This window comes from Temnothorax nylanderi, unplaced genomic scaffold (genome assembly GCF_030848795.1).
Source record: "Temnothorax nylanderi isolate EJ_2023f unplaced genomic scaffold, tnyl_v1.0 TNYL_tig0194_pilon, whole genome shotgun sequence".
Taxonomy (NCBI): domain Eukaryota; kingdom Metazoa; phylum Arthropoda; class Insecta; order Hymenoptera; family Formicidae; genus Temnothorax; species Temnothorax nylanderi.
The window spans coordinates 203,121-230,803 of NW_027249256.1; the positions used below are offsets into that span (position 1 = coordinate 203,121).

Genomic DNA, 27,683 nt, shown 5'->3' on the forward strand with positions numbered 1-27,683 from the left:
TTTCTTAATGTCTCGTGTGGTGCAAGTGTGGTGAAAAAGGGAACTTGTCTTTTTAAGTATACTGTTGAAACAACACGCATAAGTTAAAATCAGCTTTAAGTATTACCTTTATAAAAAGTAAAGTTAAAGTGTATTTATAAGTATTACGTTTGTTAAAAGTAAATTTAAAGTATATTTGCGACTTGCTTATAAAGTTTTTATTGAGGTTAATAACTTAAAGAAAACTTTACGCTCGGCTGTCAGTATACTATTATACTATTAGTATACTATTATTACGGCTAGTATACTTTATAATACTTTAAAATACTTTAAGTAACTCTAAAAAACTTTAAGTAAATTTTCCTAAGGGATAATAATAGTAAAATATTAACTATCAAGAAAAAAAGGTAGTTTATAGTGTTCTTTTTACTTTTATTAAATTTGCCAAATCACGAGCACCAAAAGAGGGATATTGGATTAAAATAAAAACAATTTATTATACAAATAAAGGTGCCTTTTCATGCTGACGCTCGACGCTCATTTTCAGCGTCAAAATAGGTCACGTGATCAAAATTGACGTGACCACACTAGACGCCAGCGTCAACAACAAGAAGTTTGATTTTTCCAACTTCAAGCGTCAAGCCGTGTATGTACAAAGTAGGATATCACCAGTTAGGTTAGGTAACTCATCTTACAAACAACTAAAAAATGTGTTCCGGGGATGAATTTGTAATAAATTCTGAAAATGTAAGTTAATTTAATCGTAACCCACTCGGCATGTAATATTTCAGAAACATTTCTGCAAAATTCCATTTGAAATATTACACCTTTCATCAATATTTCAGAAATATTTCACGACCGTTTCTGCAACATTTCTGCAATGTTTCAATCGGCACAATTATTTCAAATGCAACTTTGCTGAAAGATTTCGGCAATATTTCTGAAATATTTCTGAAATATATCTACGAAATATTGCAGAAACACTTCAGAGATATTTCAAATACATTTTACACTGAGAAAAATGTTTTGTATTAGCAAACAAAATTTTGTTACTGACGCAAAAAACTATTTGTTGATATGTGAAAAATGAAATATTTTGTTATCGGAACAAAAAAAATATATTAAGCCATGTGCGTATAGCCGCCGCGCATTTGTCCGAAGAAATCCGCTCTCTCAGCCGGTCACCCATCCAAGTAGTATACCGGCGCCTTGTTGCTTGACATCGATGATCGAACAGGGTAGTGGTGATCCTCTGACTCTGACGCTTCTTTCTTTCTTATACTTGCTTATTTTGGTGAGCATAAAGCTATCGCATAACAATATTAACAATACAGATATACGAATAAATCTTTTTTGCCAGTCAGCGTCGAATATTATTTTATATTAAATATTATTAAATATTTTATATTTTATATTAAAAATCCCATATGACAAAATTTGGAATATCAGAAAATTCTTAATAAAAGAAACAAAATGCAATAAAATGCAATAATTATATAATAATAAATTTAATTTTTTATAAGTTCTAAAGTCTGTCAGCAACTTTTCGGAAATATTACAAATCCACTGTTGTATGTGAAACATTCAAAAATATAACGCGTGCAATGTAAACGTAATAATAGTTTATCATTTATTAGAGAAATGTTCCTGAACCATTACATCTGCAATATTTCTTCTGCAATATTGTAGAAATTCACTGCCTGCAATTCAATTTTTCATTACCTACGCAATCTTTCAGAAATTTTTCAGAAATATTTTAAATGCAATGTTGCGTTTGATATGTTACAGAAATATTATTCGTGCAATGCAAACGTAATATTACTTTTATAATGTTTCAGAAATATTTCTGAAATATTGCATCTGCTACATTTTTTTGCAATATTACAGAAACTTACAAATATTGTAAACAACTTTCTGAAAGATTTCAGAAATATTGTTAATGCAATATTATAAAAAACATGATGCAGGTACATTTCTGAAATATTTCAGATGCATAGTTACAAATGAAATGTTAACGAAATATTTCTGCACCATTTCCGAATATTTCAATATTTCAGCAACATAACATGCCGAGTGGGAAGTTTATGTATGAATCGTAAGTTTATATATTAATCTGTTTTATATAACATTTTATACGATTATATTACATTCGTTATTCAACAGAAATGCAAAAATACTTGGGATAAGTAATTATAAAGTTGAAAAATTCTATAAAGTTCAATTTTTCGAACTTCTATTAAAAATAAATTTAAATATTTATTAGTAATTTTTATTTTTAGCTTAATGTCGAAACTTGTGGTATTTGTTTCGACAAAATTACTAATAATGATATCTCAAAACATCCATGCTTCAAAGGATATAAACGTTTTTATCACGATGCAAAAACACAGTTGATACCTGTGACAAGTAAATAGAAATTTATTATTAATAATTATTATTTGTATGGATTAATGACTATGTATTTATTTATCTTCAATAAAAAATTTCTTGTAGATTTTCTGGAAAATTCAAATGATGGTGATGATGATGAAGTTGTACAGTGTTTAGATGATTTTGAAATCGAAAAAAGTAAGTATAAACAATGATTTGCTCAATGTTGATACTATTAATACTATTGATACTTGTTATTAATTTTTTTATTATAACAGCTGTCAACATTAATAAAAGAATTAACAAAAAAAATCGCGAAAAAGTGAGTCTAATTCCAAAGAGGTTCTCGAGCTCTTACTTCCAAAATTAATAATTCTTCATCATCAAAATATAACACACGTGTTATATTGCATTTATATTGTTGAGTAGGAAATTACAACTAACCTGTACGTTACATGTTGCATTGTGTTTGCTGGGTACTGATATATGTGATTACAAATGTGATATTACATTATATGATATAGTAATATATAATTACAAATGTGAAATGTAATTATATATAAGTATGTATTAAAGACTGCTAGAATTTCAGTTTTATTTTTATCTCTTATTTTTTACTATGTTAGACATACACACTAATTAATAAATACAACACAATAACATGTAATAAACTGAATAAAAAATTTCCATACTAATATATAATTTTAAAAATCGTTTAGCACTGGTCAAACTGCCATGGCACAGCACCTTCACTGTTAAAATAATGACAAAATTCATTACGTATCTTGATAGCTGTACGTGAACTATTATTTGTACTGCATCTAGTGATATCTACTAATGCACTATAGTTAGACAAATCTTGCCTCCAACTACCAGGAATAAATCCTTCAGGTCCATCACGATCTACCATTGTTTCAAGTACATATTCAGAATCTTTATAGTTTATTCGAAGCCAATTATGTAAACACACAAGAGCTTGAATGAGTTTCGTAGTTTTATCCATTTTGCAATCAATACGTCTTCTCAAAATCCTCCATTGGCTACTGAGTATACCAAATGTATTTTCAATTATTCGCCTTGCTCTACTTAAACGATAATTATAGATAATTCTGTCTTCATTAAGACTTTTCCCTGGATAAGGTCGCATTAAATGTTTTGATAAAGGAAAGGCTTCATCTCCTATTAATACGTAAGGCATATCAACTCCTTCAAATGACAAAGGTTCCCATTCTGGCAAGTTCATCTCTTTATTTATGAATTTTTGTCCTATTAAGGAATCTCTGAAGATCCCACTATCACTTCGTCGTCCATATGCACCAATATCAACAAAAGTAAATCTATATTTAGCATCACAAATAGCTAAAAGCACAATACTGTGACAATTTTTGTAATTATAATAAGAGGAACCAGCATTAGCAGGACACTAAAATAAATAATTGAAAATGTTTTTTCATTATTACACAACAAATTAAAAAAATATATATAATAAAATTCTTCATATACCTGAATTACTATATGTTTCCCATCAATTGCTCCTATGCAATGATTAAAATTCCACAGATCCTCGAATTCTTTTGCAATACGTAACCATCCATTTTTGTCAATATTTGATGGTAAAACTTCTGGTTGAAGACAATTCCATATTGCTTGACATGTTTCTGATATAATATTGCTCACAGTAGTCAATCCGATTAAATATTGATAATGTAAAGATGTCATCGAATCACCAGAACTAAATATCTGGAATATATAGATTAATTTAAGTTACAAGTACATTATTAATTATTATTAAAAAATATTCAAATTATTCAAATGAATAAATTATTGTAATAACAAAGATATTTATTGTAAAAAATGTTTTACCTCAAAGTTAATCATAATCGTTCCGCTGCTGAAATAGGTTCTCTGCATAAATTTTGTTTAAAATTATAGGTCCTACCATAATTAGTAATTCCTCAAATTGTACACGTGTCATACGAAAATAGTTAAGGAATATAGAACTATCTAATGAAACTATTGGAAATAACGAATGGTAAAAACCATGCCTCTTTCGTTCTTCAAGTAATGGATTCACCCAGAACCGTTTCTTCGAATATACTTGTTTATATTGCTCATTTTCCAATAAAATTATTAAAAGTGCAGCAACAATTCTTTTTCTCTTTCCTATTTTTCGTTTGTTAATTATTTTTAAACAATCATGATGCCACAAATAATACTTATATGCGTAAACGTTCATTTTCCAATACAATAATTACAAATGCATCAATTTTGAGTTATTTGTAAGATTGTTGAGTTATCTAACCTAACTGGTGATATCCTACTTTGGTACATAGGGGAGACCGGGGCTAAAAGGTCAGTTTTTTTTCGGTGCCGATTTTTAACAACAAAATAAATAATTTTAGTTAAATGTGGTATACCACTGTAAAGAGTGAACCTTTAGCTACAAAATTTATATAGGAAATTTTTGTCTACGTCGCTTTGTTTAACCGGTATAGAGCAAAAACGACAACGGTGGAAAAATTAAAATCTCAAAAATGCCGGGGTTTAAACGGCACACTGCATTTTTAATACATATACGTACATCTAATTCTGAAAAATGATAGGATACATTTTAATAATTGTTTTTTAAGAAAAAAATATAAAAATTTATTTAAAATTTTTATGCGAAACATTATTAAAAAATAGTTATGAGGGTTCCTCTTTCCGCAGAAGTCACTCGCCCGACTTGTTTCACTCCTCGACGTCCGATGACTCTATTCAGGTGTCTGAACGGTTGTAATTCCCGTCTCATCCATATTCCATATGCAGTGAGCCTGGAAATGTTAGACATCAACGATAATGAAAAAACTACACTGGATTCGTGTTCAGGATGCATTACTCTTTATAATCACGTACCTCGAGATTTGGAGAGCAAATATTATTGCAGATATTACAAAATTTCCACGCGCAGAAAATGTAACTTTCACCTTCCGAAAACACGTTTGCCCTCGTAAAAATCATAATACGGCAGGTAACCTGCCGAAACTCCGTTGGTCACATGGGTACCATAAGCAGCGTTTACAATGTTAATAGCGAGTTCACACAATATACAGGTTCCGAGATATTTGATTTGACGCTTCAACCCCGTTGACGTTTTAGCCCCGGTCTCCCCTACACGACTTGACGCTTGAAGTTGGAAAAATCGAACTTCTTGTTGTTGACGCTGGCGTCTAGTGTGGTCACGTCAATTTTGATCACGTGACCTATTTTGACGCTGAAAATGAGCGTCGAGCGTCAGCATGAAAAGGCACGTTTATGCACACGGTTAATGTTTCGACTATTATACTTAGTCTTCTTCGGAACGGATTACTATGAAAGAAGATACATATCAAAAAACATAACATTTAAGTTAATACATACTAAAACATTAAACATTAGACTAGACTAAAACATTAAGTTCTATCTTTGTTGTTTCATTACATTATATTATTCATATTTATAAAACACATTTTTTTGCTAATTTCAGTAATTAGTTGTAATGGCCATAATAGTCCAGCTGTATTTTCGGAAATATGTTTACCATAAATATGAATCATTTTCAATATTAACATTAATACCGAACAGTTATTTTCTCGTTTTTTATCATAAAAGTAGACTTTTAAAATTTTCTGAGTTTTTACTATTTGTTTTCTTCATTCTAATGTAAAAATTTATTTTACATCTTCGCCCTTTAACGACCAATAAAATATTACTTTAAAAAATAGTACAAGTAACCTATGAATACTATATCCGCGAAATATGGAGACAATTAATTACCTGTTCAACGTTTTTTATTTTTACAAGTTAGAATACATTTTAATTATTCGATGCAATATCATATCATTCCCGAAGCGCCGAAAATGCACGTACATAAACAGTGCTGCTTGCAATACACCGAGCCGTATCAATGGCTCCGGCGCACTTTTGTATCTCACAATCAGCGTACACGAAACGTCTCCAGCTCGAGTAGGTGGAGCCTTTTTTAACGGAGCCTATCCGTTTGTGATGATCTACTGGCCGCTCCATGCTGAACAACGATGGTGCTAGACCGTTTGTACATAAACAATAATATACACGTAAACAACCCATACCAAGTAATATTATAATCCGGTTGTAGAATTTTTCTCATGCACTAACTGTAGTTTTCAATAATATATTGCAATGAATAAAAAGAATATTAAATAATTATAGAAATAAGAGTATTAAATAATGTTATGCGCGCGTTATTTGGGAAATCGCATTCAACCTTCCACACGGTTTAATGACACATTTTTACAATGAAGGAGTTTACATAATAAAAAAAAGTATTTTATCGGACTACAACAAAAGTAGTATATTTTAAATATATTTTAGTATGTAAGAAAAAAGCAATTGTACTTACCGTCTTGCGTGAGTTTTTTGCAACGAGTGAGACAGCTTTCTTCATTCGTGTGACTTGTACAGTTATAAAATTATCGTTTATTACTTGAAGACACGCAGTATCAACTTTTATTTAGTCTAATCAATTTTTTATTTTCTTCTCTTACTTCTTTTTAAACATAAATTATATTAACAATTAAAGTAATTTTAAATCGACCTGACTGGCAATATATATAACGTCTTTTCGATATGAACATTGAAAAACCCTGGCTGGGGTAATATTTTTTCGCAATAAAAATTTAAACTATTTAATTTAGAAATTACATCAACTGACCAAAACCCATGGTCGAAATTAATAATGTCTCGATGATTGACCCGAAAAAAGTTTTGTGTGAATCCGACAAAGCAAGTTGGCTCACAGTTTTTCAATGTTCATATCGAAAAGACGTTATATATATTGCCAGTCAGGTCGATTTAAAATTACTTTAATTGTTATTCTATGTACTGGCGAAAGAAATTTATCATTCTGTTTATAAATTATATTGTTAACAAAAACTAATATTTTATAAATAAACATTATAATTAATATATCATAATTATCTTACTGAGATCTCTACACTGAAAATGTATCACATGTGAAACACCCCCGTTTAAAATATTAATGTATCACATTTGATACACATATATTGAAAAAAGATTTATGCTAATTTAATGTGTGTCGATAAGGATAAAATATTATGATAGGAATATGGATACATTAGGTTATAAATAAAGAATACCAATACCTGGCTACACCAATAACTATACGGGGTGGGAGAAAAGTATGGAAACCCTGAAAAATCTCGAAAACTATAAGTTTTACAGAAAAATGTTTCAGACAAAAGTTGTTTGGTTTCGAGGGGGCCATAAGAAGGTATCATTGGTTTGACCTTGGATGGTCGTTTAAAGCTCACGTAAACGACACCTTTAATTTCTTAAATGGAAACCCCTATTTTTCAATGCATATTCTTGTAGCTAATCTCGAGAGCTTTTCAAAACACTATAATAAAGTATTTTTTCATTAAGAACTTTTGGAATTATGAGGCTTGAAAGTTCTAGTATTTTGACATAAAATACAAAATATCTTGTAAAACATTAAGTTTTCGGTAATGTTACCTTAATACTTTTATGCACAGAATAATGAGACGAATCAATTGGTATGAAAAAAAGGCACAGTTCCTTTAAGAAAAAATATGTAATTTGCAACACGCATCTGCATACTTTTTCTTAAAAGCAACTATGTCTTTTTTTCATACCAATTGATTCGTCTCATTATTCTGTGCATAAAAGTATTAAGGTAACATTACCGAAAACTTAATGTTTTACAAGATATTTTGTATTTTATATGTCAAAATACTAGAACTTTCAAGCCTCATAATTCCAAAAGTTCTTAATGAAAAAATACTTTATTATAGTGTTTTGAAAAGCTCTCGAGATTCGCTACAAGAATATGCATTGAAAAATAGGGGTTTCCATTTAAGAAATTAAAGGTGTCGTTTACGTGAGCTTTAAACGACCATCCAAGGTCAAACCAATGGTACCATCTTATGGCCCCCTCGAAACCAAACAACTTTTGTGTGAAACATTTTTCTGTAAAACTTATAGTTTTCGAGATTTTGCAGGGTTTCCATACTTTTCTCCCATGTATATACAGGGTGTATCAGAATGTTTGGTACTTTTTTCATATTTAGATAGAGCGAGCCAAACTGAGTGGAAAAGTCATGTACCATTTTGCAATTTTCGCAATAGTTGATGAGTTATTAATGATTAAAAATCGCGGTATTGGCCCGGCCCACCGCCAAATCCAAGCGCGCGGCGAGATGCGGCCGCTTCGCGGCGCGCGGGCAGTTGTTTACTTCAAGCGGCACGAGCGGCGCGTAACGCCGGGCCCCCGTCCTGAGCGATGATAGTTTCTCGCCTTTTTTAAATAGAAATAAAATTTTCTAACAACATAGAAAAATTTTTTGTGCGTACTTATGTACATACGTGTGTACATGCATACACAGTAAAATATCAATTGTACTGCTTAAAAAAGCGATTACTCAATTTACTTTTTTTCTGTTAGTAAGTAACGGTTGTCTTTAAGAAAGAATATTTTCTTGATAATAGTCTTAAAATGTACAAATTTTAGAAAGAGTCTTTATCATGTACTCGAAAGAAGAATTTATACTCCTTTAAAGAACATAATAAAATTTTATTAAAGAAAAGTCAAAATAATAAATAAAGTAATATGAGGACCTCGAGATTAAAATAGGAGAAGTCAAGGCTATGAGGGTCAGACGCAGATCACAGTGCGTAATATTAGAAATAACTGATTTATTCGTCGTTTTGATACATTACATCGATCCGTACGTTTCGGCTCAGTTTTGAGCCATCTTCAGCGGCAGTTACAGAAATTGAGTTACACGTTCTCCGTACCGTATGGTGAGTTTACTGATTCAAAGTATCAGAAACATAGACCAATTGATCCATATCTGTAAATTTGTTCAATTAATGTTGAGATATTAAAAAGATTCCTTAGGAAACTCACTATTCGGTCTGAAAAACGTGGAATACAGAGCCATGTACATAATGAATACTCTCTGCGAGAAGACTTGACGATCTTGTCGACACGACACACAATGATATGAAAGGTCTTGCAAGAAGAGGCATGTCGTAGGTCAACACATCGGCGAGGATTATAACAAAGCACGATTTGACACCGTCACAATATTGCATGTACCAATAGTAAAACCCCGATTTGCCAACGACCAAAGTTCATGAGCATGGATTACAATTTGCTCAAAACCGTGACATATGCATGATGCAAAAAATCCGTGTCATTTTGAGACGGTGTCAAATCGTGCTTTGTTATAATCCTCGCCGGTGTGTTGACCTACGACATGCCTCTTCTTGCAAGACCTTTCATATCATTGTGTGTCGTGTCGACAAGATCGTCAAGTCTTCTCGCAGAGAGTATTCATTATGTACATGGCTCTGTATTCCACGTTTTTCAGACCGAATAGTGAGTTTCCTAAGAGATCTTTTTAATATCTCAACATTAATTGAACAAATTTACAGATATGGATCAATTGGTCTATGTTTCTGATACTTTAAATCAGTAAACTCACCATACGGTACGGAGAACGTGTAACTTAACTTCTGTAACTACCGCTGAAGATGGCTCAAAGCTGAGCCGAAACGTACGGATCGATGTAATGTATCAAAACGACGAATAAATCAGTTATTTCTGATATTACGCACTGTGATCTGCGTCTGACCCTCATAGCCTTGACTTCTCCTATTTTAATCTCGAGGTCCTCATATTACTTTATTTATTATTTTGACTTTTCTTTAATAAAATTTTATTATGTTCTTTGAAGGAGTATAAATTCTTCTTTCGAGTACATGATAAAGACTCTTTTTAAAATTTGTACATTTTAAGACTATTATCAAGAAAATATTCTTTCTTAAAGACAACCGTTACTTACTAACAGAAAAAAAGTAAATTGAGTAATCGCTTTTTTAAGCAGTACAATTGATATTTTACTGTGTATGCATGTACACACGTATGTACATAAGTACGCACAAAAAATTTTTCTATGTTGTTAGAAAATTTTATTTCTATTTAAAAAAGGCGAGAAACTATCATCGCTCAGGACGGGGGCCCGGCGTTACGCGCCGCTCGTGCCGCTTGAAGTAAACAACTGCCCGCGCGCCGACCGCGGGGCGGCCGCATCTCGCCGCGCGCTTGGATTTGGCGGTGGGCCGGGCCAATACGGCGATTTTTAATCATTAATAACTCATCAACTATTGCGAAAATTGCAAAATGGTACATGACTTTTCGACTCAGTTTGGCTCGCTCTATCTAAATATGAAAAAAGTACCAAACATTCTGATACACCCTGTATACACATTATTATTATATACATTTATACATGTGACACAAAAAAAACAAATAAACTAAGGTATATAGGTTTTATTCGCGAAACCAGATACTAGCTTCATTTGTGATGATATGCATTATCTTTTTTATTTATTTTAAAAGTGGAAAAAAACTGCTCTGCATAAAAATATTAATTTTTAATTATAACAAAATATATCACACATGTAATAATAAGTGAAATTCTTTACTATGTCACTTTAAAATATGACTACTTTGAGATTATAATTCTTTGTGCTCTAATTCATGTTGCCTCTTTCTTACTTAGTCTGAAAGTAAGTCATTTAGTAATTTTATCAGTATTTATTATTATGTAACATAGAACGTGTATTCAAATAAAAAAGTTGTAACAGTTTTACAAAGAAAAATTTATTTCTCATTATTTGGCATTATTAAGCATGACGCAAAGATCGCAATCACAGTTGAAAAAATTGCATAAATGAAAGACTAGCAAATCTTATCACGGGGAAATCTACATGTAGATTTCTTTGAAGTTTATTGACGTCTCTTTTTTCTGTTCAGTTTTTATTGACGTCTCTTTTGTGATTTATTAAAAATTACTGTTATACTTTTGTGTATGATATTGTACGATATTCGTTTATATCTTTCCCTTTAACTATGTTGAATACCGTCTGCTAACGAGTAATAGGATAAACATGAATGCATTTCCTTAAAATCTTTATAACATTCGTATCTTAAGATATCGTTGATAGTAAGAAATTTAATATGATTTCCCAATTTCATGGCATGCTCTCATTACAACTTTTTCTTTCTTTTCGTGATAGATTTGCTAGTCTATGACATTTATACAATAATTTCAACTGTGATTGCGATCTTCCATGATATTGGGAAATGCATTTCTTTTTCTCATTACTGACAGATAATAATTGTAGTAAATTTAAATTTGGCTCTAAATTTATTAGTGATTGATTTTTAAGGTACTAATAATATAAAAATTATGAAGGAAATGCTTTCGTATTTTTATGTAAGTTACAATATAAATTTTACATTCTATGTTACTTATTTTCTTTAACTTCAATGGTGAAAATTTTCACTTTTCACATTTCCGCCCTAGGTACAAAGTTACATGATCGTTACCCTGTACTTTAATCTTTTTGACAAAGTTTTACTTATTTGACAGGTTTTTTACTTTTCTATTAAATGTTTTTACTGCCTTCGCAGCACGATTGTTATATCGTGTACGGGCATATATTTTGACAGTAATTAAAAATTTCAATGCTTGCATGCGGTGATTGTAACACTTTTCATTTGTGTCAAACCATCCAACATGCGTTTTGTTTGTTGCATACATACCCTCATTCACAATCATCTCAAGAACATGTGTAGATGCCCAATGATGTTGCCACGTACGATTGAAGCTCATCAACTGCGTTTTGATGACATCTATAAAGAGATTTGTTGGTCGAACTAATTTCGTAACTGCTGGAGCATCCTCGTCTGCGTTGGGATATTCACGATATTCGATATATTTAATATATCGAATTAATATTCGATATATTTTTCATTTGACGTCGCGTCTTCCATTGGCGTTTTCAACATTGTTTCACGACAGTTCTGACAATCATTTCTTTCAATACATCGTCGTGCCACGTACCCTGCAAAATATGTTATTGCATTTTCGTCATAATTACTGAGTACCCAGCAAACGAAAAAAGATTGAAAAGAATTAAAACGGGATTGCCAGGAATTCAATTAAGGACTTTCCGAATTCCATTTTGTCCAAAAAAGGGATTGAAATAGTTTCAATATCATGGAATTCTTTATTTTGGAAAGAATTTGTCTTTTTTGAATCCCATCCAATTCCGACACAAAAACGTAACGAAATGAATACCACTGAATGCCAGGTTAGGGATTGGAAAGTTTCGTCATGAATTCCATTGAATACCATTGATTCCGTTAACGAAATGAATACCATTGAATGCCAAACTAGGAATTAAAAATTTCCGTATTGAATTCCATTGAATTCCGTCTATTCTGACAATAAAATGAATACCATTGAATGCCAGGATAGGGATTGAAAAGTGTCTGTGTTGAACTCCATTGAATTCCGACTATTCCGACAATGAAATAAATACCATTGAATCCCAAATTTGGAAATCAATATGTATATATCGAATTCCACTGAATTCCGGCGATATTTACAGCAGAACAAATTCCATTTTATTCCAAATTAAGATTGAAAAACGAGTATAATACGTTAAATTCCTAGTTTTATCCCATCGTTATTTGAGTCTATAATATATATTGAATATGTCATTCCCTATCACTTACAAAATTGAAAGTCATTCTTATGAATTAATTGTAATTTTAAAAGTTCCGTATTAGTTTAATTTTTGGTAACTTTGGGATAAACAGACTAATGTAAAACATTAAATTTTTTAAATATTCAACAGTCGGTATTGTTACATTAAAATAAAACGTTTTATTTACAAAAATCATATTAGACAATTTTTATTGCAAATATATATACAATTAAGTTGACAATAAAATAAATTATATTATTTTTCGTTTTTCAGCGTACAGCGTGAGCTCGATGAGGAGAATTGTATTCTAATCTACCCTCTCCCAGATAGCACAGAGATTCGAAAAAGAATTCTTTTTTATCCCACTCGGCATGTTATGTTGCTGAAATATTGAAATATTCGGAAATGGTGCAGAAATATTTCGTTAACATTTCATTTGTAACTATGCATCTGAAATATTTCAAAAATGTACCTGCATCATGTTTTTTATAATATTGCATTAACAATATTTCTGAAATCTTTCAGAAAGTTGTTTACAATATTTGTAAGTTTCTGTAATATTGCAAAAAAATGTAGCAGATGCAATATTTCAGAAATATTTCTGAAACATTATAAAAGTAATATTACGTTTGCATTGCACGAATAATATTTCTGTAGCATATCAAACGCAACATTGCATTTAAAATATTTCTGAAAAATTTCTGAAAGATTGCGTAGGTAATGAAAAATTGAATTGCAGGCAGTGAATTTCTACAATATTGCAGAAGAAATATTGCAGATGTAATGGTTTAGAAACATTTCTGATACATGATAAAACTATTATTACGTTTACATTGAACGCGTTATATTTTTGAATGTTTCACATACAACATTGCATTTGTAATATTTCCGAAAAATTGCTGACAGACTTTAGAACTTATAAAAAATTAAATTTATTATTATTTAATATTGCATTTTATTGCATTTTTTCTCTTTTATTAAGAATTTTCTAATATTCCAAATTTTGTCATATGGCATTTTTAATATAAAATATAAAATATTTAATAATATTTAATATAAAATAATATTCGACGCTGACTGGCAAAAAAGATTTATTCGTATATCTGTATTGTTAATATTGTTATGCGATAGCTTTATGCTCACCAAAATAAGCAAGTATAAGAAAGAAAGAAGCGTCAGAGTCAGAGGATCACCTCTACCCTGTTCGATCATCGATGTCAAGCAACAAGGCGCCGGTATACTACTTGGATGGGTGACCGGCTGAGAGAGCGGATTTCTTCGGACAAATGCGCGGCGACTATACGCACATGGCTTAATATATTTTTTTTGTTCCGGTAACAAAATATTTCATTTTTCACATATCAACAAATAGTTTTTGCGTCAGTAACAAAATTTTGTTTGCTAATACAAAACATTTTTCTCAGTGTAAAATGTATTTGAAATATTTCTGAAGTGTTTCTGCAATATTTCGTAGATATATTTCAGAAATATTTCAGAAATATTGCCGAAATCTTTCAGCAAAGTTGCATTTGAAATAATTGTGCCGATTGAAACATTGCAGAAATGTTGCAGAAACGGTCGTGAAATATTTCTGAAATATTGATGAAAGGTGTAATATTTCAAATGGAATTTTGCAGAAATGTTTCTGAAATATTACATGCCGAGTGGGATGTCACTAATTCTGAATTCTTTTTAGATGCAAAAAGAATTCTTTTTCTAAGAAGAATTCTTTTTGCATCTAAAAAAGAATTCAGAATTGGTGACATACAAAAGAATTCTTTTTCGATTCTCTGTGCTATCTAGATACTCCGAGTAACAAGCACATAAAGTCATATAAGACATAGTGTTTTTTAAAATAATATTAAGTATTATAATACGCATTCTTACAATAAATTACATTATCAATTTTACATAAAATTATCGATTAAAGATAATTTTTAAAAGTAAAAGGTTTTAATTAATCAGCCTCGAATACATTAGGCATTGAACAAACATACATTTGTTCTCCAATGTCTACTAGAACCATTTTTGAAGCAACCTCGACTATCGACACTAAAAATTGATTACTTGTTGTTAGCGATCTTATCTTCCACATATGTGGTATCTCACACGGAGAAAATTGCTACGGTTGTTACAACAACATTCTCTATGATTGAAAAAGAAATGTATGTGAATTCAAGTTAAATTGATATTACATTGAATGTAGCTGTTAAGATATGCTCATTTATACAGTTTTCATAACCGTAGTTCTTACGATACGTGACATTCGGTTACAATACCCTCGTATATGGTTGCCTCAACCAAAGAATTATTGCTATCTCTCTTATGGTCTGCAGCACAAATATTATGGTTGAGAGATCCATAAGATATAGCTGCACGGTACAGCACTGAATCACTGCATGATTGAGAGGTTAGTTCCATTGCGCGCGCAAAAGAATTTCTGCATAGAATAAAGTGGATTTGATAAGGATGTTTTAACTTTATAAATATACTTTTTTCATAAATATATTTACGAACACAAAATTTCGTAATGAGCCGACACTGGTTTCTGACATTCACCCGACATTAAGAAATATTATATTATATATCCAATTCAAAATTTTATTACTTTTTTTAAACTGAATTTGTTTCTTAAGATGATTTTTGAAAAATTATATATTTGCGCTGGTTATCCCATATGTAGACTATAGGCGATTTTTGGCGTGACTCTGGTATAAGCAACCAACGGGTACCAAACTGCACCAGAACCAATAGCAGCCACGGATAGCGACTTTGGTATATGTACCAAGCCATACCAAACGATCGCCAAAAATCGCCTTATATATAACACTTACATTAAATTACCCAGCAAACACCAAATATAATTGATATATAACCTGGGAGTAACAGATTATATAACAGGTGTTATACTGGAGTAGCATAACAGTTATATAACTTTACATTATTACTATAATATAACTAGGTTATAAAACTATTATGTTGCTCCGTTATTTATATGTTATAATAAATGCACATTAATACAACTGTTATATATGCGTGTTATACAACAACGGTTGCGTTGATATTATATAAATATTATATAACATAATTTCAATTACCGCCGGAATTATATAACCTCGATAGCATGCGCCATAGCGGCGCACGCAAGTTCGCGGTCTCTCGCCGCTTCTGCTAGTGCCATCGTGCCACGATCGTGACAATAATACATTAGAAGACCGCGCCCGTCCGTGGAAAATCGTGAACCGCGTTCGCGGGTGTCTCGTGTGCGCGACGGCCCGTCGCTCGTGAAAGGACTCGACGCCGGCGAGAGACGGTCGAGAACGGAGGACGTGGCTTTGATTCGCCCTCGTACGAGAGCTAGATAACTTGAAGGTATGTATTACCCATGGTGGAAGTAATAAGGTGTGCTCTTGCGCAGGCATTTCTACTGACCAATAAGAGTGCGTGACAAGATTCCGCCATCTTGTATAATTTAAATGGATATTAAAACAAAAACTCGGGCAAGAAAGGGTTTTAATGAAAAAACTTTCGTGTATAATTATAATTCTGGTGAATATATTTAAAAAATATAATAAATATAAACACATAAATATAAATAAACAAATATAAAATACACATAAACACGTATAAGAAACAATAAAAAAATAATAAATATATGGAAAATATAAAAAAAATAAAATTACTTTTTATTTGTAAATTTTTTTATTTTTCTTTTTTGCTTTATTCTAGCATTTTCTGCCGAAATTTTTTTATTGATTACTCGAAGTCTTATATATGTTCTTGTTCTAATTAAACAAAGTAGAACCTCGCGCGGGATTGTTATATTTTTCATTTTTTTTTCAACCCTATCTGCGATTGCTTCAAATATCGACGGATCCTTCCGTAAGAAGGATCCATGGTAATCTTGGAATTCTTGGTTCATTATTTTTCCCACTTTTAATAAGTCTGAAGAAGGACTTATAATTTTCCCTCTAGAGATGTAGTTAATCCAGTCATTTTCTGGATTAACCAACATCTCAGTACGATTACCTAAATTTTTATATTTATTTATAAATTTAAAAGCGGCATAACCCGCGATATATTTTAGGCCTTCTTCTTCTATGACGTCCACAACTTCTAAATTTTCTACTTGACTCAATAAGTTCAGTTCTTCAGAAGTAGGAGAATAATTAAATGTACTACTACTACTTGGATCTGAAAGAAAAGGTGTGAAGCAAAACATGCATATATATTATATCGGAAAAACACTTTTTGACAATTTCAAATTTCAATTTATTTACAATGATTTTATTCATTTATATGAATGGGACTCGATTGCCCACGTCGCTAATTAATAATACGATCACAATTAATAATTATAATTACAAAGTAAGGCAAATTATATATAATTGTAATTCTTTTATAATAGTACATCAGTATGCTTACAATAATGTAATTAAACTACCATTCTAATTTAAAGTACAATTTAATTAGAATAAAATATTACATTACCTTAAAGTATCACATTACCTTAAATTATGAATTAATTAGAATGATATATATTATGCTAAAAATTTATCTACAATCGTCTTACCACAATATTATATAAACATACTCGTACTTAATACTTAATAATGAAAGTGTAATAATTATCATTAAGATATAAACTTACCACAAGCATTTTCTTCATTAAAAGTATATGCTTCACAATCATCAGGTAAATCGTCTTGAAAATTGGTGATACTACCAATGTTACCCTCAACATCATCGTCGGTCGGTGACATTACGTTCGAGTCAAAATCAATGCCGCTAGTGAGACACGTTTCGTCCATGGTTGAGTCATGAGCGATGGTATTGCTTCCTTGTGTGAAGAAGTCCGTTGAATGCTTCCCCAATATGTACCACCGAAGTCTGTAGCGAATATCTAATGCCGTGGGCCTATCGTTTGTTGCTCCCATTGATCGTATATACGCGAAAAGATTTTCCACTACGTCTTGGTTCAATCGACTTGTAATTACATATGACATTTCTGAATTGAATTTCTTCTTTAAATCATAGTACAGGTTTCGTAATGACGAATTACATATGAGAATTCCTTTTTGAAAAGGAAGCAAACCCTGTCGACTACCAACTTTCATATGTTTAATTGTTGACGTGACTTTGGCAAGAATATTATTTTGCTGCACAAGATCAACACCATATCCATTTTGTCCAGGATGATTTCCGTATTTACAAACGCTATTAAAAATGTCAAACCAATCGTTAAACATTTTTAATAATGTAGCAGTTGCAGCCCATTCTGGACAATTATCCATAAATCCTCGTGAACCGCACCATTCAATTGCAGATGCATTTGTCGCAGAGAAAATCTGGGTTGCGAGTTTAACATTTTGTCGTTGCGTTCCTTGGACGTCTAAATGAATACGCGACAGCTTGAATGCAATTTTCAAATCCCCACTGTTAATTTGAAGTAACCTTTCCAAGGCCGCCGAAGTCACAAAATGCCCATTTACATGTAATCCGGAATCCAAAAAATGATTTCGAAGTAATTTCATTAAATGAGGAGCATCGACAAAAACGTGGATCTTTACATTTTCATCGCACGGATGCTCAAAGTATGTTTCATCCTCATTTTCCATTACATTAATTTTTAATTGTTTTATTAAATTTTGATTTGATGGTCCCAGATCACAGGTCATTCCGAACACAGTATAGCCACTGTTATACAATTGGACAATTATTTTAAATAATAATTCTTTGGTGAGATCTTGATCGAAATCGTAGAAGACAGGCTGTTTCCATTTTTTGAATAAACCACGAGCCACAACGACTTGGCATTTTTTATGAGGACCAATAACTCTCTCCTGCCTTCTTTCAATCGCCATTTGATTTGACAAATGAATTTCATCAAAACAGATCACTGTTGCCTTCTCAAACTCTGTCATGTTTTCACCTTTATATTTCATGATCAGTATGACGTCATTAAGAATTCCTTCATCAAGGTTGAATGATGCTACCCACTTTCGGAGGGTTGACAGTGCTGGAAGAGGAATCTTTTTGGTTTTTCGCAATATCTGTAAGCTTTCGGGCTTACGCTTCTCAATGATATTGCAGCTGCAATATCCTCTGAAGACCAACGGGTTATCTTCTGCGTGGGATTCATTAAGAGTTTAACTTGTCCAGGTGTGAAAAAAGGGCTTAGCATCTCTTGCAATTTGTTTTTCATCTCTTGCTCGTGTCTTTTATTAATATTCTTCATCTCTTTCTCATGCAGTTTATTAATCTGATCCAATTGAAGAACTTTATTTTGAAGAATTTCATTTTGGTGAACCAAGTCTGCATTTTCCCGTATCAGTTTCTGTATATCATCTTGATTGAAAGGATCTTGTATTGAACCTTCACGATAAAGAAATATAAAAATAAATAAATAAAACTTTGCTAAAAATTTAGTTAAGTAATAGAAATCTAACCAACAAAGAAATCATAATAGAAGGACGTACTAAAGTTATCACTGCTTGTACTTGTAGAGCATGATGCAACTGGATTCGCAGAGCTTGGTGTATCTCGAGTCTCAGAGCTCGATGCGACTTGAGTCACAGAGCATGATGCTTCTTCATTTGTGAAGCTTAATGCGACTTCATTTGCAAGCATCGATGTCACTAAACTCTCAGAGCTCGATGCAACACAGTCTGTAGCAACGTGTGTACATTCTCTTACTTCTGTTCCTGAAAGTATATTTAATATATTGTATGGAAGACAGGAGTATTATTTATACATTATTAATATACAATCACTTAAAACATAAATCTATTCACATAAATAGAAGTAATGTCTATATACATACTCAAATCCTTCTCCACCACAGTTGTTGCATTGTCCTCTACAAATTCCATTGGAATTGCATCAAGTTTCAATTTCCGAGATTTCACAGGGCTATAGTTAGGTAGTAGCGCAAGTTGCCACGATCGATCTTTGTATTGGGTGTTTACGATAATGGCTATCCGAGTAATTTCCCCTAGGACCGAAATATATGATAAGCACAGCCATCTACTACCATCATGATTCGTGACAACTCAATGGTGTCCGGTATAGCCAAATCCACGGACGAGTTGCGAGTTGCGAGTTCCGTGAGTTTGTAGCAGGTAACCTAAAAAATACGATATAAATTATTTGATATTACAATTAAAAATAATCTGTTTTTAATGTATGGTATTAACTTCATTAAAATTATAATTATGTAACACAATCATGTATTTTTAAAGTATTGTCTAAAATAATGTCAAAGAGGTTATCTTATTTACAAACATTTTTTTAATTCATTTGTCTATCAAGTTTCTATCATAACGGTATTATTTCAAAATCTAATATGAAATTTTAATTAGACATCGATCCTCAATAAATGTTATTAATGTTATAAATGTTATTTTATTTAAACGTACTTATAAACATAAGCAGTCATGAAAGAACTGATTTTGGCTTTTGCTGTCAATTTCATATCATATTTTGTTGAATTCTGTTAGATTTTTATTGGTTCAGATTGGTTAGATTTCTATTTTTGTAGCAGTAAAATCTACATATAATATACATTTTGAAAAATCTGATTTTTACAGGTCTGCTTTGTTGAGAAATGGCTACAGATAAATTAAGTTCAGTGAGAGAAGTGAATGATGTTGGTATGTACATGATTATTTAATAAAGATAATTATATAAGTCGATTATTACAATTTGTTCAAGTATATATTAACTAATTTTTGTAATTACAGTGAATTACAGAGTTCAGTGGACTGATAATATGGTAAAACTGCTGTTAGCAGAAATAACTACGTATACAGAATCTTCTACTAGTCCATTAAATAAGCAAGCTTGGAAAACGATTGCTGCAGTTATTAACACTCATGGTTATAATTTGACTGCAGAAAACTGTTGTATCAAATGGACTGGTATGAAGAAAAGATATAAAACGTTAAAAGATGCAAATAATCGTACTGGCGCAGCAAAAGAAACCTGGGAATATTTTGGCATTATTGATGATATGTTAAGAAAAAACCCAGAAATTACACCTTTGTCCGTAGCATCAAGTACACGTGGTTTTAGAGTAAATGTAAATACGTCTGAAAGCATAGATCTGAGTACTGAATACACTGAAGAAAATGAAGAAAATGAAGAAAATTTAGAAGCAGCCAATATTTTAAAGAACCGACCGATAAGAAGAAGAAAGCCTAAAAAACCTATCTGGATTGCAGAATTAGTAGAACAAAAAGCGAAACATCACCAAGAAAATTATGACCAAAGAGAACGTTTCTTAACTTTACTAGAAAAGCATTTAAAAAAAGTAGACGGAAATAAAGTAGAAAAAAATAAAAAGTATAAAAAATATTTCAAAAATACAAATTAAGTTTACTAAGCAATATTAACGAAAGAAAATCTAATAAGCTTGTTATGTTTTAGATATTAATAAAAAATATTTTTTTTATTACATTAAGAATAATATTAAAATCACAAGTACAAAATGATGTGATAATTTTACACATTGTGAAAATCTTATTTTCCTTAAATGGTCAAATGTTCCTTATTTTCTATAATAATTATAAATGTTTATGTTGTAGTGAATAAAATAAGTTTAGTTATTCATTACTCAAAATTTTCTATTGAGATGTGTGCATTATGAAGATACATATTACAAATATATATATAATGTTCCGATTTTATTTTAAAGTTATATGTAATAAATTTATTAAATGTGATCGATTGTGTTTCTGATTTATATAGATTTATATCATCTGCCTTATTCCTTTCTTTTAATTACATAAAAAATTTGGACTTGTTAAGAAATAGATCTTCATAGTATCATAATAATCATTTTAGTATTAAAGTTTTATTTACATAAATATTGTTTTATGATTATTTGAATTATTTCGAACAATTAATTATAATTATAATTATATTACAAATTAACCTTTTTGCTACGTGTATATATACACAATTTTTTAGTATATATATATATATATATATATATATACTAAAAAATTTGAGAAATGTAACTAAGAGATATGCATGTAATTAAAAATTATATAATTACATATTTTATTACAAAAATTTACAATAACTGAGAAATAAGATCTCTTTTTTCTGCTCCGTTTATAAATGCATTTTCGTTATTAATTTCCATTTCTATTGGATCAAATGCCATAGGTTCATCTTCATTTTCTATACATATGTTATGTAAGATACAACAAGCAATAATAATTAAAGGTATCATTTCCGTATTGTACATATAAACATATCGTAATTTTCTAAATCTTCCTTTTAACATTCCAAATGCACGTTCGATAACTACACGTGTTTTTGACAATTTTGTGTTAAAGTTTCTTTGTAGACGGTTTAAATGACCATTATCTCGATAAGGAGTTAACATATATTTTGACAAAGGATATGCTGAATCAGCTAAAAGATGGTATTGATTTTGAAAGTATCTATTTTCATCCTGTGTTATTAATTCCTTAATATCGCTTAAACGCCAAACTCTTGCGTCATGAACACTACCGCACATTCCCGTAAAAACATCTATAAACCTTAATTTATAATCACAAATCCCTTGTAACACTAATGAATGGTAACCTTTGCGGTTAATATAATTATCAGAATTTTCTATGGGTGCACTTATAGCTATATGGGAGCCATCAATTGCTCCAATCACTCCAGGAAAACCACTTAATGCACGAAATTCTCTTTCAAAGTTAATCATTTCATAAGGTTCAGGCCATTTAATATATGTATGAACATCTTCAATTAGTAGCATCGCAACCTCAAATACAGAATTCCAAACGGTGTCCTTACATACACCAAATCTATCTGCTACCGATCTGTAACAAAAATTGTACATATATTACGGTTTACATGCACATAATTATTTAAAATCTGAATTTTTATTAAACGTAAAATTTTGTTGCCTTTATACAATATATAAACACACACAAATCTGAAAGACAAGAAAATTATAATAATTTAAGCTTTTCATTGCTAATACAATTTAAGTGACTCTAACTAGGAAATAATGAGATTAAAATAGGACTAATAAGGGTGTTTTAAAAACATCTTAATATAAAATACAAAAAAAATATTAAAAATTTGGAATTTCCTTTCTAAAAAAAGGCATGTTAAGTCGATAGTCGAATTTATTGTTGCCGCTTTTCCGCGATGCTGATTGGTTTTCTCGCTGCGCTTACTTCATTTGCAGCTGTCATCGTATATTTTGACAGTTGTATGTATCAAAAAATTAATAGTGTAATAGTAATAGCATAATGTTAAAGCTAAATAGCGCGCGCGAAGCGCGCGTCTGTAGTGCTAGTTTATTTAAAAAACCAAAGTCGTCCTTAATAAACCTTAACAATTTTACACAAAAGCAATCTAAGGTCGCTAGATTATTTGTTCTTAAAAGCTGTACAACTTTTGTTAAAAATATTTTTAAAAATAAAAACTCGACAAAAACTTAAAGACAAACAAAAGTTTAATGGAAAAAAAAACATAAGAGTGGTTTGGCCAAATGCACTTGGATATAAGTTTTTAATATGAAACATACTAACATACTAATAACCTGTAAAAAACATACTAACCTGTAAACTTCCTGATTTCCAAGGACCCATAAGGTAATAGCTATTTGTTTATCGGGAGACATTTTCTCAGCACCCCGGTCACGGTGAAGACGTCCTCCAAGGGTTTGCACCAATCTTTCATACGTAGTTTTTTCTAGTCGAAAATGTGATTTGAAATCTATTTAAACAATAATGAAGCTCATTACATTTAATATAATACAAAAACACCTTTACAAAATTAAAACAATAAATTGTATTATAGCAAAACCTTTACCTGTTAAAGAATATGTCGATACAATATTTTCAAAAAAATCTGGAATCTTAGGGTGAAATTCCCGTTGAGGCGGAAAATAATCTTCATCATCATCATCTGATGGATGATCAAAAAATAAGTCCCACATTCCTTGTATATCCATGTCTTGTCTGAAAATATTTAATAATAATGCAATATAAGGTATGAAGAAAATATTCCAACATTTTGTTCATAAATGTTAATAGATTTGTATATAGCTTTAAGTAAACTGCACAAACAACAATTTTTCTTATTGTGTTGACAGTATATATTAATTTACTATGCACTTGCATTACAAATTAAACAAAATTATTGTAAACATTAATGTTAGTGTCACATTAGTGAAATAGTCATGCATAATATTTATACATAAATTTTATATTAGGTTTTGAAATAATACCGTTATGATAGAAACTTGATAGACAAATCGTTTTCCAAGCTTGCTTATTTAACCCTTAGCCCGTATACCTGGGTCGTTTTCGTCCGGGCGAAAATCAAATGTTGTAACTTTTGAAAACGGGTAGAGAGACTTTAATGCAAATTATGTGAAAAAATTAAATTGTTTATAATTTTATGATTGATACTTTAAATTGAAGGTTTGAATTACCTCCATGAATTTTTTCAGATTTTTGTAACACTTTAACACTAAAAAAAACGTCAGGACGAAAACGACCCAGGTTGGCAGCGTAAAGGTGCCAAAAAAACGTATGCGGGCTAAGGGTTAATGGACTAGTAGAAGATTCTGTACACGTAGTTATTTCTGCTAGCAGCAGTTTTACCATATTATCAGTCCACTGAACTCTGTAATTCACTGTAATTACAAAAATTAGTTAATATATACTTGAACAAATTGTAATAATCGACTTATATAATTATCTTTATTAAATAATCATGTACATACCAACATCATTCACTTCTCTCACTGAACTTAATTTATCTGTAGCTATTTCTCAACAAAGCAGACCTGTAAAAATCTGATTTTTCAAAATGTATATTATATGTAGATTTTACTGTTACAAAAATAGAAATCTAACCAATCTGAACCAATAAAAATCTAACAGAATTCAACAAAGTATGATATGAAATTGACAGCAAAAGCCAAAATCAGTTCTTTCATGACTGCTTATGTTTATAAGTACGTTTAAATAAAATAACATTTATAACTTTAATAACATTTATTGAGAATCGATGTCTAACTAAAATTTTATATTAGATTTTGAAATAATACCGTTATGATACAAACTTGATAGACAAATGAATTAAAAAAATGTTTGTAAATAAGATAACCTCTTTGACATTATTTTAGACAATACTTTAAAAATACATGATTGTGTTACATAATTATAATTTTAATGAAGTTAATACCATACATTAAAACAGATTATTTTTAATTGTAATAATCAAATAATTTATATCCTATTTTTTAGGTTACCTGCTACAAACTCACGGAACTCGCAACTCGCAACTCGTCCGTGGATTTGGCTATACCGGACACCATTGAGTTGTCACGAATCATGATGGTAGTAGATGGCTGTGCTTATCATATATTTCGGTCCTAGGGGAAATTACTCGGATAGCCATTATCGTAAACACCCTAGTGTGTATTTCGTTGCGCGACTACCATCATGAATCTCCTCTCCATGGCGTCGGAAAGAGGCATACCTGCTGCCGACGATCTGACTCCCGTGCTGGTCTATGTCATAATCAAGGTATGCGATGAAAAGAGAATATGTGATTTTAGCAAGAAGAGTGATTGTTAACGTGTGCTTAATTTCAGACTAATCCGCCGTCGTTGTATCGACTGTTCAATATGTAGACAGCTTTTACGGGAATCGATTGGAGGGAGAGGAACAATATTGGTGGACGCAGTTCTGCGCCGCGATCGAGTTTATTAAGACAATGGATTAACAGTTTCTCAAGAGTATCACGATAAATAAGATTAGATTCGATGCTGGTGATAATGTAGAAATGTATCATAATCATAATTTGACGATTTCATAAAGAAGAAGACCAATATCTTGTGTAAAGCTAGCTGAACAGTTTTATGCTTCCAGTATCTTGATTAAAATTCTTAAATAGCCTCTTAAATAGTCTGTTAGTTCTTTCGCACGTTATTATGTAACATTAGCAAAGACTGAATATACGTAAAGTGTGGCTTTATTTTTATTTGTAACTCTATTGTACAATTTCGCAGGACATCGAAAAAAAAGAAACGTTTAGATATTCTATAATTTATGTGTAAACAATACAGAACTTATAGAGAATTGATAACCATTTAGCAGGATAAACTGTCTTGACGTACTCTTTCTACATGCGCACCTTCCCCAAGAGCCGAGACTCGAACCAGATCCTTGAAAAATATCGCCACTTTCGTAGAGCTTTTGTACAGTTTTACTCTAGGATTATGTATCAGGAATATCGCGAGAGAAAGAAGACTTCGGAGATTTTTATCCGAATCGATCGACATAAAGAGAGCAGAGCATAGTAAAGAAGCTATAGCTTCGAGAATTTGAACGCATAATACTTGTTATACTATGAGCGAATTAGTTTACGTCACTCTGTCAAGCTTTAATATTAAATTACTAATAATATATCGATATCAGTAGTTTAATAATAATACATTTAAAAGCGTTCAATTAAAAGCAGGGCAATCCTAATAAACGACTGTAAAAAAATTCAAGATGGAACGCAATTAGCAACTATCGCTTATAGCTATACAGGCTTATAGCCTAGCCTCTGTATATTTATTGATTTCAGTATAAAATAATTTTTAAAACGTTTATATTAATTCTGACTGCAGACGGACCTTCGGGAACACTAGCGCCTTCTTCTTTTAACATGAATAACTAAAAATCTATATTTCGGCTATATATAATTACCGAGTTTATAAATATTTAATTAAAATTATCTGGGTGACTCACAAACCTTTTTAATCACACTTCATAACTCTTCATACAAAATACAAACGATTCCATATAAAAACTTTTATTAATTTATCTATTTCGGCTAAATGCATGGTGTAAAAATAATAATTAATTACAATTAAACGAATGACTCACAAACCTTTTCAATTGCACTTCAAAAGTCTTCATACGAAATACAAACGATTTCATATAGAGATTCTTTAAAAAGACGTTCATTTCCGGCTAAATACATACGAATGATTTTCTGCCGATGTTAAGGCCCGTATTCATAGCCAGTTTTATAGATGTTAGCCTTAAATTGATAGAAATAAACCTTAAGTCGTAGGCAAATAAACCAATCTTCGATTACTTTAATGTGAGATAATTTTTCGTTTTTTTTCGTTTTTAAGACTAATAATAAACCAACAAACGCTAAAATTAGACCAACAATCATCAGCAAACGATTACGCATCGATTAGGCTTTTTTTAAATTAAAAATAAAATTTTTCCGGCTAACTTAGGCTAATTTTTCTTTTTAATTTAAAAAAAAAATTAAGAACCAAACAAACGTTGTAATTAGGCCAACAATCACCAACAAACGACCAACAAACGATTAAAAAAAAAAAAAAAATTAATAAAGTCGAAGTTGACCGGCTAAGTTACGGGAGGTATTAAGGTTATTCTACATAGAAGTCGTAGTCGTGAGTTGTAAAGCGTCGTCTACAATGGCAGCAGGAGTATACAGTAAGACGTAAGCAGTAACTTATTGACTAATGGGATTATTACAATTCAAGAATAATTGACTGTGGTTGGTCAATAGCTTACTGCTTACGTCTTACTGCATACTCCTGCTGCCATTGTAGACGACGCTTAAGAATTGACCGATCACATTCGAAGTTGAAGAGAATATTCAATCTGTGATTGGTCAATTTCTTACAACTCACGACTACGACTTCTATGTAGAAT

At 31.0% G+C, this 27,683-nt stretch overlaps 2 protein-coding genes and 3 long non-coding RNA genes across 6 annotated transcripts in view; 3 read left to right on the plus strand and 2 right to left on the minus strand.

Moving 5' to 3' along the window:
* The window catches only part of LOC139778772 (putative ATP-dependent RNA helicase rha-2), a 75,759-nt gene extending 54,085 nt beyond the window's left edge, over positions 1–21,674 (plus strand). For both annotated transcript variants that reach the window (XR_011719669.1, XR_011719670.1), the window contains exons 5-7: positions 19,950–20,072; positions 20,541–20,603; positions 20,694–21,674. The gene's annotated coding sequence lies outside the window, so the exon portion shown is untranslated. The remainder of the gene's footprint in view (positions 1–19,949; positions 20,073–20,540; positions 20,604–20,693) is intronic.
* LOC139778762 (uncharacterized) lies at positions 497–2,681 on the plus strand. Its single transcript, XR_011719662.1, has 4 exons — positions 497–726; positions 2,259–2,385; positions 2,473–2,547; positions 2,628–2,681. It is a non-coding gene; the product is annotated as an uncharacterized lncRNA (long non-coding RNA).
* On the minus strand, positions 2,914–4,227 carry LOC139778777 (putative nuclease HARBI1). Its single transcript, XM_071716876.1, has 3 exons — positions 4,213–4,227; positions 3,853–4,089; positions 2,914–3,772 (listed from the first exon to the last, which is right to left on the minus strand). The coding sequence occupies exons 1-3, from the start codon at positions 4,225–4,227 to the stop codon at positions 3,065–3,067; spliced, it is 960 nt and encodes a 319-aa protein (XP_071572977.1). The 3' UTR covers positions 2,914–3,064.
* A 3,260-nt stretch (positions 21,675–24,934) lies between the features above and the next one.
* On the plus strand, positions 24,935–26,102 carry LOC139778774 (uncharacterized). Its single transcript, XR_011719676.1, has 3 exons — positions 24,935–24,949; positions 25,242–25,523; positions 25,592–26,102. It is a non-coding gene; the product is annotated as an uncharacterized lncRNA (long non-coding RNA).
* On the minus strand, positions 25,684–27,228 carry LOC139778776 (uncharacterized). Its single transcript, XR_011719678.1, has 2 exons — positions 26,878–27,228; positions 25,684–26,164 (listed from the first exon to the last, which is right to left on the minus strand). It is a non-coding gene; the product is annotated as an uncharacterized lncRNA (long non-coding RNA).
* Between the last annotated feature and the right edge of the window lie 455 nt (positions 27,229–27,683).

Bases quoted from the DNA above. Each gene is read 5' to 3' on its own strand.
- LOC139778777 (XM_071716876.1), bottom strand. The intron at 3,773-3,852 runs GTATATGAAGAA...TATTTATTTTAG, and splicing joins GGAAACATATAGTAATTCAG to TGTCCTGCTAATGCTGGTTC.